At 38.7% G+C, this 14,683-nt stretch overlaps 1 protein-coding gene across 1 annotated transcript; it reads left to right on the forward strand.

Annotated features, from left to right (window-relative positions):
* The first annotated feature begins 4,709 nt into the window (after positions 1–4,709).
* Positions 4,710–5,756, forward strand: LOC138907421 (uncharacterized). The gene has a single exon (XM_070198019.1). It carries the CDS (start codon positions 4,710–4,712, stop codon positions 5,754–5,756), a length of 1,047 nt encoding a protein of 348 aa, XP_070054120.1.
* Positions 5,757–14,683: the final 8,927 nt, after the last annotated feature.

A 14,683-nucleotide genomic window follows, 5' to 3' on the forward strand; every position in this document is an offset into this window, starting at 1 on the left:
CGGCACTCGCACTCAGTAGGTACTTGCGCTCACTGTGGATGTGCATACTTTGGAAGGGCAGATCCATCCCAAGCGCTATAATAAGCCAATCATGGCATGAATCAATAATACCTGTTATGGTGTGCAGCCCGATCCCATCATGAATCAATAATACCTGTAATTTTCGCATTTGCAAAAAAAGGGCGGCTTCTGCGGCGTCACTTTTGCGACAAAATTTCCGCTTATGTGGCGTCGCTTTTGGTCAACTCTTCCAACCTTAAAGTTTCAATCGTGAAATTCCTTCTTCCAAATCAATTCCGATTAACTGAAAAATTAAAACCGACGATTCACACAAGTCATAATACATCACACGGAGCTACTCGTGCCCTCAAAACTACCGAGTATAAGCACGTAATTTTTGACCCGCACAATTTTTAAAATTAATATTTCTAAAAATATTTACTTATTCTTATTTTTATTTTTCGTAGGATTTTAGTCTACTTTTACTTTTAATTTAAATCTAGAACATAAATTTATAAACACAAAAAATAGTTTCATCTTTTCTCTTATTTTTATTTAATTTAGGTCATTAGTATTTTTATAGCGATATTATATTAACATTGCTTCGATTTTAGCCTATCTCTCCTTTCTTTTGTTTTAAGTATAATCTTCAAAAATACAAAAAACAAATTCACACACAAAAAAAGTAGTAGTTTCATATTTAATTTAATTCTAATAGTTTATTCTCCTTAATTAATATTAATTAGTATTTTGGTAGTATATCTTGTTATCAATATTATTTTTGTAAAAACAAAGAATGAATTTTTGGATTAGTTCTTGTTTTCATGTCATAAGACTAACACTTTGAGCCTAATCAGGCCAAATCTTATGCCAAATTTGGAGCCCACTTCTTCTCTAACCCAATAGCCCAACTCCCCTTAAATCCTAGCCTTTTATTTCATTTAATCCAATGGTCCATATTCCACTATACCCCCATATATAAACTCATTCTCCAATAAGAGTGAACCTGAGGAACCCTAAGGACCCTAGGAGAGATACACGATGAGATAGCAAGACAGAGAGACGGACAATCTTTCAGTCTAAAAATGAGAGAGAAAGGAGGCATTCCACTGAGCTCAAAATAATGGCAGTGCTCTTCATCAATACTATGTAATACATCTTTGAAATACTATTCATCCAAGTAAACCATCAGCAGTTTCATCAGGTTCCATAGCCGTCTCCATAGGTCTTCATCCCAGCTTCGCCCCAATACCAAAAATAATCGAGTCTCACCATCCTCTACCATAGCTCTGTTCAATCACTTTGAATTACTAGACTATACCTCTTTTCAATTGAGTCGACCAAATCAGTGGGTTTTGGTTCAAGAGGTTGCGGTTCCGGATTCTAGTCCCTTGCGGAAAAACACTCGATTCGCTGTGTAATCCGAGCTTGTGGTTCTGTCGATTAATTTGATTGTTGCGGCTCTGTGAGGTCTATTTTCTAACTCTACCTAATATTTGGTTTCGTTGCTCTTGTTGATGCTTGAATGGAATGTTTGGTTGATTCTTTGTTTGCATTTTGCTTTTAATAAACTTTGTATTTGTATTATTTAGTGAAGGTTAGCTTATCTTTTAGTTTATTTATTATTTATCTCATTGATGTAAGTGGTTATTGATATAATTAATTATACATGTAAGTCCATGGAAATGATAATAAATTGAAAGTTGCTTATGGCCATGCTTGGAAAAGTTAGAGCCTTTTCACTGTTTCAGGCATGGCTTTGGGGTTGGTTCGAATTAACAATTGTTGTAGGACAGCAAGAATTAAACAAATAGGCAACTTTTAGGATCTCACTCGGGGTCGGGAGGCATTTATTATAACGTTTAAGCTTGCTTTCCTTCTAGGTGAGAGGTCGCCCCTTTAGTTGATTAATTCATCCGGGAATGCCCCGCAGAGTTTGTATATATTATTATTACCCGGGGTATGTCCCGAAGTGAATGTAAACGGAGACTGAGACTACACCGTGGAGGAAGTATAGTGTAGGTTAGCTTGACATTTTAATTTTTATTTTTTTTTATTTTTCTTTTATTAGGCGGTGACAACCTCGAGCCTCTTCTGTATTTATTCTTGCTCTTTGTGTGTTTCTACCTCAATTAGAATATTTTTAAAATCTAACTTGATCATGTACGCAACCGTACTAGTTACGGGACTCGGGGAATGCCTAACACCTTCTCCCCAAGTAAAATGAACCCCCTTATCTAGAATCTCTGGTGCAAACTGGTTTAGAGTCAAATATGTTTTTAAGGAAAAATTATTTTTAAATGTTGACTTGGCATACCGAGAATATATGCCAAGTGGCGACTCTGAGAAAATCCCTTTTAAACAAATATTTTGTCACTTTCATGATTGAAAACCCATTTGAGCTTAAAAATCTTCTTTATATTTTTAAAGAGGGGTTAAGGTAAAAAAAAGGGTGTGACAGCTCTGGCGACTCTGTTGGGGAGTTGCAGGTTCGAGCTGATACTTGATCTTGTTGGCTTTTAGGATATTCGATTGAGGTGTTTGTTTTCTTTATTTGCTTTGTGTGTTTAGTTTGTTTGTCATATTTCCTGTTTTGTTAGTTATTTGTTTATCGCTTTTCCTTATGTGTTTACCGCTTTATAACTGTCATCATTTGCATAACCATGGGTCTTCTTTCTGCAACAAGTCTCGTAGTACGCGTCACGTACACGAACTCTTTGTTGAGTCACCCTTATTTTAGGAGGGGGGCCGTCGGACGTATGGAGTAGGTGAAAAGCTTGAGCAGCCACCATCAACCATACGCTCCCCCGAATTACCTTGTCTAGTGAACCCCAAACTTAGGTCAGCCTTTAGGTCATTTTATTTGCATCATGTCATTTAGACCTAGCAGGGTTAGGTCCCAGGCACCGTGTTCCTTGGTAGGAGGCCTATCTAAATTATGTCAAAAAGGGCCAATGGCCCAAAAAGACATTTGATCATCCATGTATGCTACATGTTGCATTCTTTTAGGGTAAATAGGTCATTTGGCAGACCAATGGGGAGAAAAGAGGGTGAAGTACAAAATAAAGCAAGTAGAGCCCACTCACATTTTTCTTTCACAGTTTTCCCAAAAAATAAAAATAAAAAAGAGAAAAAGAAAATCCAAAAAGATTTTACATTTTCCATTATTTTTCATAAAAGACAAAAAAAAAATATGTTTTCTCCAAATCAATATTTTTTTTAAATCTCTCCCATATCCAATCTTCCCGAACTACGCATACTTGATTCTCGTCTTTCAGGGCGGGATACGTAGGCAGCCCACATAGGGTCCGGTATTCAAAGTGAGTCTTAAATTCTTGGCTTCGGGGGTTGTAGCCAAATCTTTCATGTCTAGCCACTTTTGGTCACACTAGCCTTTTTGCAAAATAGGGCTATTTTGCAAAGTGAATTGTTGAACCTTAGTTCGGAGAGTCTTGGATCCACAATTAGTTGTCTCCTTACTTTAAGGCCCATCCTTGTTGAATTCGCATGTCTAGCCACGTTTGGCCATGTCGGTCATTTTTGCAAAATAGGGCTATTTTCTCAAAGTGGCTTGTTAACCCATGTCTCAGATTCATGAGTCCACAACAAGGCGTCCTCTTAGTTTAAGATCCATTCATGTTGAGTTTGCATGCTTAGCTATTGTTGACCACGTAGGACATTTATGCAAAGCGGATCATTTTTGTAAAGTAATTTTAGAGATCGTGATTCCTGGGAGATCGGGGGTCGTATAGGCCTTCATGAGATTTTTTCCATGTCTTAGAGGTCGTCCTAGCTGAGTTTGCACTTCTAGACACCTTTTGGCCATACAGACCATTTTGCAAAAATAGCCCAATCATGTCTTGCATGTGTCCAATATGAGGTTTTGTGGCGTTGCATAGTGTCTTGAGTCACTAACTCTATTTAGTCTTATTATTCTCATTCAGGTGTGGATTCATTTACCAGAGCTTGAGCATGACAGACGCCCCAGGACCATCCCAGCCAGGACCGTTGCCTTTAGAAGCTGTTTGAGGGGAATTTTTATGTTTTGAGTCTGTTTTTGTGGTGTTTTTTTTACTTTCTAGTTATGTCTAGTAACATTGAGGCTTTTAGGTGGTATCAGAGTCTGTCATAGTTTAGCTGAGTTTGTCGAGCCTTATTGTCATCGTATTTTCCATTTTGTATTTGAAAACCAAAAAAGGGTTATAAATGAAAATCCAAAAAGATTCTTGTTTTTTAGTTTATTTTATCTATCACTTTTCTAGAACTACGCTTGGTCTGATTCATGTTCCACATATACGTAGGCAACCCATATCGGGTTCGATTGAATCGTTTTTGAAATTAAAAGAAAAAAGAAAAAAAAGATGAAGTTGTGGGATGAGAGGAAAGAAAAGAGTGATGATCAGAAAGAAAAGAGAGGGAAGAAAATGAAAAACCAAGGAGTGCTAGAAAGGAAATAAAGAGGAAAAGGGCCAGGAGAGTAAAATTGGAATGATGCCAAGATGACCTTCGTACCTTCGAAGTCATTTCAGAACCGATAATTGTGACTATGTGCATTGCATATAATATGATACTACTTGCTGTTAAATGCCCTAACGCTAACGTGATGACTTCATTTTGTTCCTCTGTGTTATCTTTATTGTAGCAGAGGGGTAGTTGGTTTGTGGTTCTTAAACTGGTAACTCTTTCCTACAACATAAAGTCGAAAGGCAATGGCAGACTATAACGAAGTTGAGTTGGTTGATACTGGTACCCGAAGGCAATTTTTTGAACAGGACACTGGGTTGGTTGAAGTGTTAAGGATGTTAAGACAACACATAGCAGACATGTATCAGGCTTGGATGGCTGGAAAGGCACCACCCCCGCCACCACCTAGCTTCCTAGATGCTACCCTTACCCAAGCTCCGGTCATAGTGCCAGATGATCCACCATACTCTCCAGATTTTCCCGCTTATCACAGCTTGCCCAACCTCCCTAGTAGCTCCATCGTTCGTCCTCCAACTACCTTTCCCAAAAATAGACCTCCTGTCATAACCACTACCTCCACCATCACAACTTCTCAACAACCTCTTTTTAGGTCCAACAGTGAACACCAGTTCAAACCTCATGATACCCAATATTACCCCCCAGAGTTGGCCCACCAGGTCCCGAACTCATACAATCATAGCCCTCAGAATGAGCCTCATGTTGAAAATGAAAAGTTCACAAGGAGAAAAGAGCGAGATGAGATATCCAGAAAGCTGAAAGGTATAGAACACTCCTTAAAGAACTTGCAAGGGATGGGAAATCAAATTAACGTGTCCTACAATGACCTAAATATGTTTCCTAATACGCATCTGCCCACGGGATTTAAAATGCCAAAGTTTAACTTGTATGGTGGGCGTGGAGATCCAGCAGCCCATCTGAGGGGTTATTGCAGTGAAATGAGAAGTATCGGCGGGAAATATGAGTTGTTGATGGCGTATTTCAATGAGAGTTTAAGTGGGGCAGCCTTGGAATGGTATAATCGTCAAGATGTCGGTAAGTGGCATGTATGGGATGACATGGCTCAAGATTGTGTTCAACACTTTCAGTACAATATAGACATTGTCCTACACCGCTCCTCCCTATCTAAGATGGAAAAGAAACCTGAGGAAAGTTTTAGAGAGTTTGGGTTCAGATGGAGGGAACAACCTGCTCGGGTCAGTCTCCTGATTGATGATGAAGAAATGGTTAATCTTTTCCTACAAGCTCAAGACCCAACTACTTCAGTCATTTGATCCCAGCTTTAGGTAAGCCTTTCAATGATGTGGTGAAAATGGGGGAGATGGTAGAAGAAGGAATCAAGTCAGGCAAAATCATGAGCTACCCTACATTGAGAGACACTACAGAGGTTATTCAGCACGTATCAGTAGGTTTGGGCGGAAGAAAAAGAAACAGAAAAGATGTTGTTGAGCCCCGGTAACGACGAGATCTGGTAGGCCTTCTTCCTCAATACTCTCAGCCACAACATCGACCCTATGAATATCCCCGCACTCCAGATAATCCTCCCAATTGCTACTTCTCTCCACAAAATCCCCAAATTCATACCTCACCTTCCCAGTACTCTATCCACAATGCACCGCCATATGCTCCACATCCACCAGACCCGCAATGGCCTGCACCACCTCCACAAATGTCTTTCCCACCTCTACAAGCATATAAACCACCTACCCGCAAGAGGTTCCAACCGAGGCCGGAGTACAAAATGAAAAGGCATCAACAAAAGAAAAGTTCTTTTACTCATATTGGAGAATCATATGCCAGTCTGTTCTAAAAGTTGAGGCAATTGGATATGTTGAAGCCGATTCAGATAAAAATATTGAACCCCCTCCCAAAGAATTTTGGTTATTCTCAAAGCTGTACATATTGCTCTAATGTGCCGGGGCATAGTATAGAAAAGTGTTGGCATCTGAAAAGAGCAGTCCAGAAGCTTATTGATGCAGGTGACATTACCGTGCAAAATCCAGATACATCGGATACTAGCCAAAGTCATTTGCCTGTTCATAATGAGACGCATATGGTGGGCATGATTTGTGTTGAAAACGAATGTGAGAACTCTTCTGAATCCCTTGGAAGGCCACTTACCGCAAAGGTTCCAGCGCTATCAGTCTCGGTTCCGGAAGTTGATCTTAAGAACGAGGTGGAAAAAGGGACCCAAAAGTAATTTGCTGAGGTCAATGTGATGGAGATTTGTGAAGGTCCTCGTGATGTTGATGTGCGACTCAGTGGCTTATATGTCGAGCTTGGAAATTGGAAAGGCACTCCTTTCTTGGTTAGACATGAAGGAGTCTTGGTAGTTTATTTTGTTGTCGTTTATGTTGTCCGGGTTATTTCAGGGTTTCAATCCGGATATTGTCTTGTGGCTCAAACCCTTCTTCCTTTTATTTTGCCTAGTTTGTTTAGTTGTAGTAACTCGTCTAGTGTTATCTAAGATTGTTCCAGGGTTGTAACCCATGTCTATTTTGCTTGTTTTGTTATTCAAAACCTTTCACCGTCTGTCTAATGCAATCTCCTATTTTCTGTTATTTCTAATCAGTTTTTGTTTAGTTTTCCTTTCCTTTTATAGTTCTTTTCATGGTGACTCTAGTGACATGACATGCACGCATAATTCTCAGCCTTGTCTTGAAAGTTATTCTAATCATGAAGCAATGAAATAAGTTTTGAAGATGACAAAGACATTTGAGGGAAACAAGTAAAGAGTTGGACATTTTGAGATCATTTAAAGCCCAAATTGTGTGAAACTAGGGCGGATAGTTTGGGAAGTTAAGAGGAGGACAAGAATTTGTTACAAGAGAGTGCGTCTTGGACAATTTGAAGCAAGGAACTTTGAGTTCAAGTGCATCTCAAGTTACAAGATAAAGCCAAGGGAGTTTGTCCCAAACTGATAGAGGGTATCCATTGTGAAGATGAAATCACCCATCGAGAGTTCTGTACTTGACATGGCACTAAAGAGAGATGGAAGGCATATCAATGATATCAATGCCGGAGCGGCAAAAGAAATATTGTGTATGAACTTTATTTTTTACCCTCAAGTTGCATATGTTGTACTTGGCATTTTCAGAGATTAGGAGGCCCTCTTTCAGCTACTCAAACACTTTATACCCTTCGGTACCCTTTTGAGCCAGTGCTAATTTCTTTGAGCTCCCCTCTTTTGGAATCGAGTATGAGTCATTAAAAAAAAGAATCATGCCCCCATAAGGTTTGTTTTAGAAAGTTCATTCCAAAAGAATAAAAAGAAAAAATAAAAAAAAAAAAGAGAAAAGAAAAGAAAAAAGGAAAGAAAAAAGAAAAGAAAAAAGAAAAATAGCAACAAAAAAGAAAGTATTCTTTTGAACTATGTTCGACCTGATTCTTGTCACCACAAGATATGTAGGCAGCCTTACGGTTCGGTCACACCAAATAAAATATTTCATAATCCCACGAAGTCAAGAATTGGAAGTTTTCTTAGAAATTCCATTTTTTTTAAAAAAAGAATCAAATTATCTTATTTTAGAAACTGGGGCAAAGTTTTAAAATGGATTCCAAAAGTTGTAAATAAATTAACCCTATTGTCTTAGTTATTTTGAGCCATTATGATATCCTTTCCTTCTAACTCTGTCCAAAAGCCACATTACAGTCCAAAAAAGACCTTCCCAGATAATCTTTGAGAGTGTCGAGCTAGACATACCAGGAGCATATGATGTTTGTTCTATGGTCAATGCCTTGCCATCTGCAGAATCAGAGAAAATAAGTAGAAAAGAACAGGATGAGAGAGTCTTATTGGTGAAAACCCTCACGGGCACCATAAGGCGACGGTGAGTTAAGAGAAAGAGCCAAATGAGAGAGGCTTGATGGTGAAAACCCTTCGGGCACTACAAGTCGAATAAGGACTGTGAATCAGACAGGATAATTGGAGCATTGAAGCCCAGTTTCATGGCTTAAAGGTATATCAAGAGTCGAGCATTAGACTGATTGGATAGATTAGGCCACTTAATCCAAAGTGCATGTCATGGTCATTAGAGTTGGTATCCACATTCGATAAGCTTCTACTTGGTAATTTTATTGTTAGATGTCATTTCTTTCCATTGTCCCCTTTCTCTGTTTTTCTTGTTTTGTTTAAGTCCTCTCGAGTCTGTTTTGTCAGAACAAGTGAGAAATGACTTCAAAATTTGCTACCAGCTTTCAAATTGCACAAAGCAGAGTTTGGCTAGCACATCAAAGTGGTATAAGTCAGGAAAGAGCAGTATGCACACCGAGTTAGCGACAATTGACGTGCTTTGGGATTCATGTGAAATGAAAAGGTTCAGTAAATGTCAATGCAAGAGACAGAAGGTATTGGTTTTGAACGGATTAGAGGTGTTTTCTGTGGCAAGGTTTGATAGAAAAGTGGTTAGCCAATAACAAGCAGGGTCTTCCAAGTTGAAATCAAAGTTATCATGGCAAGTGTATGAGCAATCGCCCTCAAGATCAAGGCCACAAACCAACCACCATGTTTTAAATTCACAAGTTTTCTTTATTTGAAACAGGGATGAAGACTCTGTCCAAATCAAAGATTGGAAGCTCGAATTTTTCAGGTGTCGTGACCAAATTTTGTCAGCACAAAGGTTGTTTGGGAAGGTTTTTACCTGCTAGATATTCCCCTAGTTGAGAAGATCATACCTCCTAGGCATTCTCCCAGTCGGAAGAGTTTTTTGTTTTTTTTCTTTAAGTTTAGGGGTCCCGCCTGGAGAATAGGGTCAGTTGTTAGTTTCCTTAAGTTTTCAATCTCTAGTTTTCCTTAATTTCAGGGGTTCCGCCTGAAGAATAGGGACAATTCTAGTTTCCTTAAGTTGTTAGTCTTTATTGTTTCTCAAAGTTCAGGGGTCCCGCCTGGAGAATAGGGTCAGTTTTTAGTTTCCTTAAGTTGTTAATCTTTAGCATTCCTTTAGTTCAGGGGTCCCGCTTGGAAAATAGGGTTAGTTCTTAGTTTTCTTAAGTTGTTAATCTTTAGCATTCCTTTAGTTCAGGGGTCCCGCCTAGAAAATAAGGTTAGTTTTTAGTTTCCTTAAGTTGTTAATCTTTAGCATTCCTTTAGTTCAGTGGTCCCACCTGGAGAATAGGGTCAGTGTTTAGTTTCCTTAAGTTGTTAGTCTTTAGTTTTCCTTAAGTTCAGGGGTCCCGCCTGGAGAATAGGGTAAGTTTTAGTTTCCTTAAGTTGTTAGTCTTTAGTTTTCCTTGAGTTCAGGGATCCCGCCTGGAGAATAGGGTCCGTTCTTTTTAATTTTTTATTAAGTTGTTAATGTTTAGTTTTCCTTAAGATCAGGGGTCCCGCCTGGAGAATAGGGTCAGTTTAATTTCCTTAAGTCGTTAGTCTTTAATTTTACTTAAGTTCAGGGGCCCCCATGGAGAATAGGGTCAGTTTTATTTTAGTAAAGCTTAGTTCATAGTTTTCCTCAAGCTCAGTCTCACATCTAGGAGACGCATTTCCTAGTTGGGTCTTTCAGGATATATTTTTAGGAGACGCACTTCCTAAATTGAGATTTTCCCCCTAGGAGACGCACTTCCTAGTTTGGGTCATTTAAGTTCATCCCTAGGAGGCGCACTTCTTAGTTTGAGTCATTGAGGTTTCACCCCTAGGAGACGCACTTCCTAATCTGGGTTTTTCAGGATATACTTTTAGGAGATGCACTTCCTAAATTGAGATTTCACCCCTAGGAGACGCACTTCCTAGTTTGGGTCATTTAAGTTCATCTCTAGGAGACGCACTTCCTAGTTTGAGTCACTGAGATGTCACCCTCAGAAGACGCACTTCCTAGTCTGGGTCTTTCAGGATATACATTTAGGAGACGCGCTTCCTAAATTGAGATTTAACCCCTAGGAGACGCACTTCCTAGATTGGGTCATTTAAGTTCATCCCTAGGAGATGCACTTCCTAGTTTGAGTCATTGAAGTTTCACCCCTAGGAGACAAACTTCCTAGTCTGGGTCTTTCGGGATATACTTTTAGGAGACGCACTTCCTAAATTGAGATTTCATCCCTAGGAGATGCACTTCCTAGTTTGGTTCATTCAAGTTTCACCTGTAGGAGACACAATTCCTAATCTGGGTCTTTCAGGTTATTCTTTTAGGAGACGCACTTCCTAGTTTGGGTCGTTTGAGTTCATCTTTAGGAGACACATTTCCTAGTTTGGGTCATTTAGGTTTTATTTTTAGCAGACGCATTTGCTAGTCAAATTTTCTTGGTTTTACTCACAGGAGACGCACATCCTAGTCGAGTCTTTAGTTTTACTCTCATCATTGCATTAATAGCATAGGTGATTTATAGTTTTGTTAACAACTCACAAATCTTCCTAGTGTAAACTGGGGCAGAAAATTTTGTTTATTGTGTTGTTTTGATTGCAGGTACCCACCTGGATAATGAGGGTCAATATTTCAGAAATCGGTTTTAAGTTCAAATCACAGAGGCACCAGGAGAACGCCTGAAGAACAGGGTCAACTTTCAGTTTTTAAGTTCAAGTTAGAGAAGCACCAGGAGCCCGCCTGGAGAACAGGGTCAACTTTCAATTTTCAAGTTCAAGTTAGAGAAGCACCAGGAGCCCTCCTGAAGAACAAGGTGAAATTTCAGTTTTCAAGTTCAAGTTAGAGAAGCACCAGGAGCCCGCCTAGAGAACAGGGTCAACTTTCATTTTTCAAGTTCGAGTCAGAGGCACCAGGAGCCCGCATGAAGAACAGGGTCAACTTTTAATTTTCAAGATTTAAGTCAAAGACAGCAGGATCCCGCCTGGAGAATAGGGGCAATTTTAGTTCAAATCAGAAGTAGCACGAGCCCACCTGAAAAATAAGGTTTGCAAGCTCAAGTCTACTCAAATTGCATGTTTATTTCAAGTCGAAGCAGCAGGAGCCCGCCTGAAGAACAGGGTCAACTTTCAGTTTTCTTCAAATTCAAGTCAGCAGGATTCCCACCTGAAGAATAGGGTGAATTTTCAGTTTCATGTTGAAGGATCAAGTGGAGATTCAAGGAAGATTCGAGACAAGAAGCAGATAGGATCTTGTATTTTTCTTTTATTTTTCTGTAATTGTTCCTTTTATTTTTTATGTAATGGCAGGAACCGCGGACCGGAACCTCGACGGTACCTCAATCGGCTCTCCACCTCGGTATACTCCATCGCTCTTCTTACTTCTCAACTATATGTGGCCTGATTCCTTTATAGCCAAGGATATGTAGACAAATCAGACACCAGGGCTCGGTCACACTCTTTTATCCGTCTTTATTTTCTTTTGAATATGTATCGGGTCAGAAATCAATTACGCCGCTTACTTGATTCTTTGCTCAAAAACTCTTCAAGTTTTCAAGCAAAGAGGGGCAACTGTAAGCACGTAATTTTTGACCCGCACTATTTTTAAAATTAGTATTTCTAAAAATATTTACTTATTCTTATTTTTATTTTGCGTAGGATTTTAGTCTACTTTTACTTTTAATTTAAATTTAGAACATAAATTTAAAAACCCAAAAAAAGTTTCATCTTTTCTCTTATTTTTATTTAATTTAGGTCATTAGTATTTTTATAGCGATATTATTTTAACGTTGCTTCGATTTTAGCCTATCTCTCCTTTCTTTTGTTTTACGTATAATCTTGAAAAATACAAAACAAATACACACAAAAAAGTAGTAGTTTAATATTTAATTTAATTCTAATAGTTTATTCTCCTTAATTAAGATTAATTAGTATTTTGGTAGTATATCTTGTTATCAATATTATTTTTGTAAAAAAAAAAAGAATGAATTTTTGGATTAGTTCTTGTTTTCATGTCACAAGACCAACACTTTGAGCCTAATCAGGCCAAATCTTATGCCCAAATTTGGAGCCCACTTCTTCCCTAACCCAGCAGCCCAACTCCCCTTAAATCCTAGCGTTTTATTTTATTTAATCCAATGGTCCATGTTCCCCTATACCCCCATATATAAACTCCTTCTCCAAAAAGAGTGAACCCGAGGAACCCTAAGGACCCTAGGAGAGACACACAGTGAGATAGCAAGAGGGAGAGGCGGACAATCTTTCAGTCCAAAAATGAGAGAGAAGATAGGCATTCCACTGAGCTCACAAAATCGGCAGTTCTCTTCATCAATACTATGTAATACATCTTTGAAATACCCTTCATCCAAGTAAACCATCGGCAGTTTCATCAGGTTCCATAGCCGTCTCCATAGGTCTTCGTCCCTGCTTCGCCCCAATACCAAAAATAATCGAGTCTCACCACCCTCGACTATAGCTCTGTTCAATCACTCTGAATTACTAGGCCATACCGCTTTTCAATCGAGTCGACCAAATCAGTGGGTTTCAGTTCAGGAGGTTGTCTTGTTCGCGGTTCTGGATTCTAGTCCCTTGCGGAACAAACACTCAATTCACTGTGTAATCCAAGCTTGTGGTTCTGTCGATTAATTTGATTGTTGCGGCTGCGTGAGGTCTATTTTCTAACTCTACCTAATCTTTGGTTTCGTTGCTCTTGTTGATGCTTGAATGGAATGTTTGGTTGATTCTCTGTTTGCATTTTGCTTTTAATAAACTTTGCATTTGTCTTATTTAGTGAAGGTTAGCTTATCTTTTAGTTTATTTATTATTTATCTCATTGATAAAAGTGGTTATTGATATAATTAATTATACATGTAAGTCCATGGAAATGATAATAAATTGAAAGTTGCTTATGGCCATGCTTGGAAAAGTTAGAGCTTTTTCATTGTTTCAGGAACGTCTTTGGGGTTGGTTCGAATTAACAATTATTTTAGGACAACAAGAATTAAACAAATAGGCAACTTTTAGGATCTCACTCGGGGTCGGGAGGCATTTATTATAATGTTTAAGCTTGCTTTCCTTCTAGGTGAGAGGTTACCCCTTTAGTTGATTAATTTATCTGAGAATGTCCCGTAGAGTTTTTATATATTATTATTACCCGGGGTATGCCCCGAAGTGAATGTAAACGGAGGTCGAGGCTACACTGTGGAGGAAATATAGTGTAGGTGAGCTTGAGATTTTAATTTTAATTTTTTTTATTTTTCTTTTATTAGGCGGGGACAGCCTCGAGCCTCTTCTGTATTTATTCTTGTTCTTTGTGTGTTTCTACTTTAATTAGAATATTTTTAAAAGCCAACTTGATCATGTACGCAACCGTACCAGTTACGCGACTCGAAAAATGCCTAACACCTTCTCCCCGAGTCAAATGAACCCCCTTATATAGAATCTCTGGTGTAAACTGGTTTAGAGTCAAATATATTTTTAAGGAAAAATTATTTTTAAATGGTGACTTGGCACACGAGATTATATGCCAAATTGGCGACTCTGAGAAAATCCCTTTTAAACAAATATTTTGTCACTTTCATGATTGAAAACCCATTTGAGCTTAAAAATCTTCTTTATATTTTTAAAGAGGGGTTAATGTGAAAAAAGGGGTGTGACACCGAGCGAAGTACAGATGCTCAAAATGACCGGTCGGATCGTTACAATTGTGAAACTAAGTAGTGATGATGATATTCTAGATCCCTCTGTTATGTATTTCTTATTTCGAATATCATGTTACTTAGTTGTTTCTTTATTCCTTTATTGTTTTCCACTTATGCTCGCACAGGTTTATAATGAGTGTCTTGTCATAGCCTCGTCACTACTTTATCGAGGTTAGGCTCGGTATTTACGGAGTACATCGGGTCGGTTGTACTCATACTATGTATATGCACTTCTTGTGCAGATCCCGATGTTAGTACCAGCGGTGCGTAGCACAGATTGCTCGGAGCCATCCTTCCAGGGGACTTGAGGTAGAGTTGCACAGAATTTGCAGACCCTGAAGTCCCCTTTCTATCTTTATTATTGTTTATTTCATTTCGGATAGTTGTATTTCATTTCAGACTCTGTTTGTAGTATTCTAGCAGCTCATGTACTTGTGGCACTGATTTTTGGGATTAGTTTATACCGTGTCATGTATGGATTTATTAAATTGATTAATTATTTAGCTGTAGCCACCGACACTTCCTCATAGGTCAAATGCTCGTCAAGCATCACTGTGCTGAGATCTAAAACATGAGACACATATTCATGGTACTTCCGAAGCATAGAAAAATCAAATATTGGATGTACCCCTACTAGGCTAGGAGGCAATCCAAGCTAATAAGAAACCTCCCAAACTCTCTCCAAAATCTCAAACGAGCCACTGAAACTCGG

Source organism: Nicotiana tomentosiformis, chromosome 3 (assembly GCF_000390325.3).
Source record: "Nicotiana tomentosiformis chromosome 3, ASM39032v3, whole genome shotgun sequence".
In the NCBI taxonomy this organism is placed as follows: Eukaryota; Viridiplantae; Streptophyta; class Magnoliopsida; order Solanales; family Solanaceae; genus Nicotiana; species Nicotiana tomentosiformis.